The sequence below is a fragment of the Notothenia coriiceps genome, unplaced genomic scaffold (assembly GCF_000735185.1).
Source record: "Notothenia coriiceps isolate Sejong01 unplaced genomic scaffold, NC01 NC01_scaffold00005787, whole genome shotgun sequence".
Taxonomy (NCBI): Eukaryota; Metazoa; Chordata; class Actinopteri; order Perciformes; family Nototheniidae; genus Notothenia; species Notothenia coriiceps.
This window is the reverse complement of record NW_011338488.1, coordinates 144719-147037: the sequence shown is the minus strand read 5'-3', so window position 1 is coordinate 147037 and position 2319 is coordinate 144719. Positions and strand designations below refer to the sequence as shown.

Below are 2319 nucleotides of genomic sequence, written 5' to 3'. Positions count from 1 at the left end.
CCCATGTTTTATTTTGTGTTGCCATAAGTTTAATTCTAATGCTAATAATGCTGACGCGAGGATAATAAAATGGCGGCTCTACAAAACATTTCAGAGTTTTACGGGGCGTGGCTTGCAATTCTCCCAGCCAATCAGGACTGGGGCACTTTTTTTCCCCCAGGAGAGTACCTGCTCTCAGCAGGCACTAAAAATGGGGGTAAAAGTTCCCGGCACTAAGTACTCTTTTTGGTGTGAACGCGACATAAGGGGTACTAACGGAACTAAACGGGAAGAGTACGGGGAAAAGTACTCCGTTGTGAACGCGCCTATTGTGTTATTTTTAACCAAATATCTCTCAGAGGGGCGTGGGGAGGGGCTCCTTATTTTCATCTAAAGTGACAGACAGAGAATCAACACTTTTGAAACAGGGCTGAAACAGAGGGGATTATGGGATGCTGCAATGATCTGTTTGGTATTTGGAGCCAAACACTTCAGAGACATGTCTGAGACCTATAATATATTGATGAAAAACAGTATAATAGGTGACCTTTAAAGTTGAATATCAGATCTTTATCTAACAGGAGATGAGCAGAGGGTTTCCGCTGCTGGTTTGACACCCTGAAGATGAAACCAGGCCTTTCTCTCCCTCTCCTCCTTCATCCTCCCCTCCGATTCCCAGCAGATCCCTGGAGGACAGCCGGAGACAGAGAGCGTCGGCGACCTGCAGAACCTGACAGGGACCTGGACGGGGAAAATGTACCAATTACAATTCCAACAACGAACAAGTGAATTTATTTATTTGTTTATTCCACACATGGCAGTTATTTTAAAACAAAACATGTAGACTTTACAAAACATGTAGACTTATACTGGTTGTTTTTCAGTTTTTGTTTTTATAGCGCATGGTGGAAAGGAGCAGGGACTCTTAAAAAAAAATGAAATAACCATAAATAGTCAAATAAAAGCAATATTCTTTCAGTCACAGTTCCTTATAATTACTGAAACATAAAACCAGAACACAATCAAAAGTCAACTGTCTAATTACGCTTTCTTTATACATTTTCTTAAACATACAACATTTCTTACAGCCCTTTAAATCATTCTGCAAATAATTCCACTTCTTTACGCCAAGAGACACACAGCTGCTTTAAAGTAGTATGTGCAAACTGATGTTTAAAGTGTTATTTGCTCATCCTCTGAAATTAAAACTAATTTGTTTTTTATCTTTTCTGAATACTTATTGTAGGTTGGAATAAAGCTGGAGTATTTAAAACACACCTACCATCTCCAGTCCTGCACACATCCAGAGTATCCATCACTATCTTCCCCAGGGTCCTGCGGGACACGTTCTGCAGGTACAGTGAGAGATTGTCTTTTTAGATTTATTCAAAGAAACAAACACACAGTAAAAAGCAAACACAGCTTCATATCAACATGCACAACATATTACTGTCAGGTGTAGTACCACAGTTAGAGTGGGGAACCATACAGTATTTCCCCCCTGAATGTTCAATATGGAATAAACTGTTTTCTGTGTTTTATGGGTCTGTTTTTATTTCATAATGGCATGGTGCCCAATCACACTTTGATTTCACTCCACCTTGTATTATGTTATATAATGTCATATGTTATGATATCCCTTTCTAGTTCATGTCATAGGAACACTGCTTTGAGATAAAGTTAATCATCATTATGAAATTATGAAATAAAATCTGGACTTTTTTCCAAACTCAAATAAAAATGATATTCAATAAAACAATTTCACACATTTTGTAACACTTGAGGACATAAAAAGGAACAATTAAATTCAAATTTGGACATAGAAATGCCTGGCATCTAAAGCATTTCACCATATCCACTAAGCTTAAATACACTTCTCTTAAAAAAAAATGTTAATTATTGCTGTATAAAATATGTTCTAGACATATACAGTTAATATTGAAAGCTCTATGCACGTCCATTAGGATGGAATAAACACTAGATGGCAGTAGAGAGAGAAAGTGTGAGCGTGTGAGTGTGAGTGTGAGTGTGAGTGTGAGTGTGTGTGTGTGTGTGTGTGTGTGTGTGTGTGTGTGTGTGTGTGTGTGTGTGTGGCCTAGCATTACTATACTTGTGGGGACCTACATCTGTTTACAGGGGAATCATTAATTTTAGTGTGAAGACTTCGTTAGGTTAGGGTTAGGTTTAGGATTAGGGTTAGGGTAATGGTTAGGCATGTGTTGGTTATGGTTAAGGTTAGGATCAGTCTCAAGGAAATACATCTAAGTCAATGTAATGTCCCCTGAAGTGATGTATACATGGTATGTGTGTGTGTGTGTGTGTGTGTGTGTGTGTGTGTGA

General features: G+C 38.5%; 1 protein-coding gene across 1 annotated transcript in view; it reads right to left on the bottom strand.

Annotated features, from left to right (window-relative positions):
- Positions 1 to 483: 483 nt before the first annotated feature.
- LOC104943203 (EF-hand and coiled-coil domain-containing protein 1-like) overlaps positions 484 to 2319 on the bottom strand; it is a 4139-nt gene continuing 2303 nt past the window's right edge. Inside the window, exons 5-6 of the mRNA XM_010768540.1 lie at positions 1262 to 1328; positions 484 to 720 (exon numbers count right to left, since the gene is read on the bottom strand). Of these exons, the coding sequence (XP_010766842.1) occupies positions 554 to 720; positions 1262 to 1328 (234 nt within the window). The 3' untranslated portion in view covers positions 484 to 553. The remainder of the gene's footprint in view (positions 721 to 1261; positions 1329 to 2319) is intronic.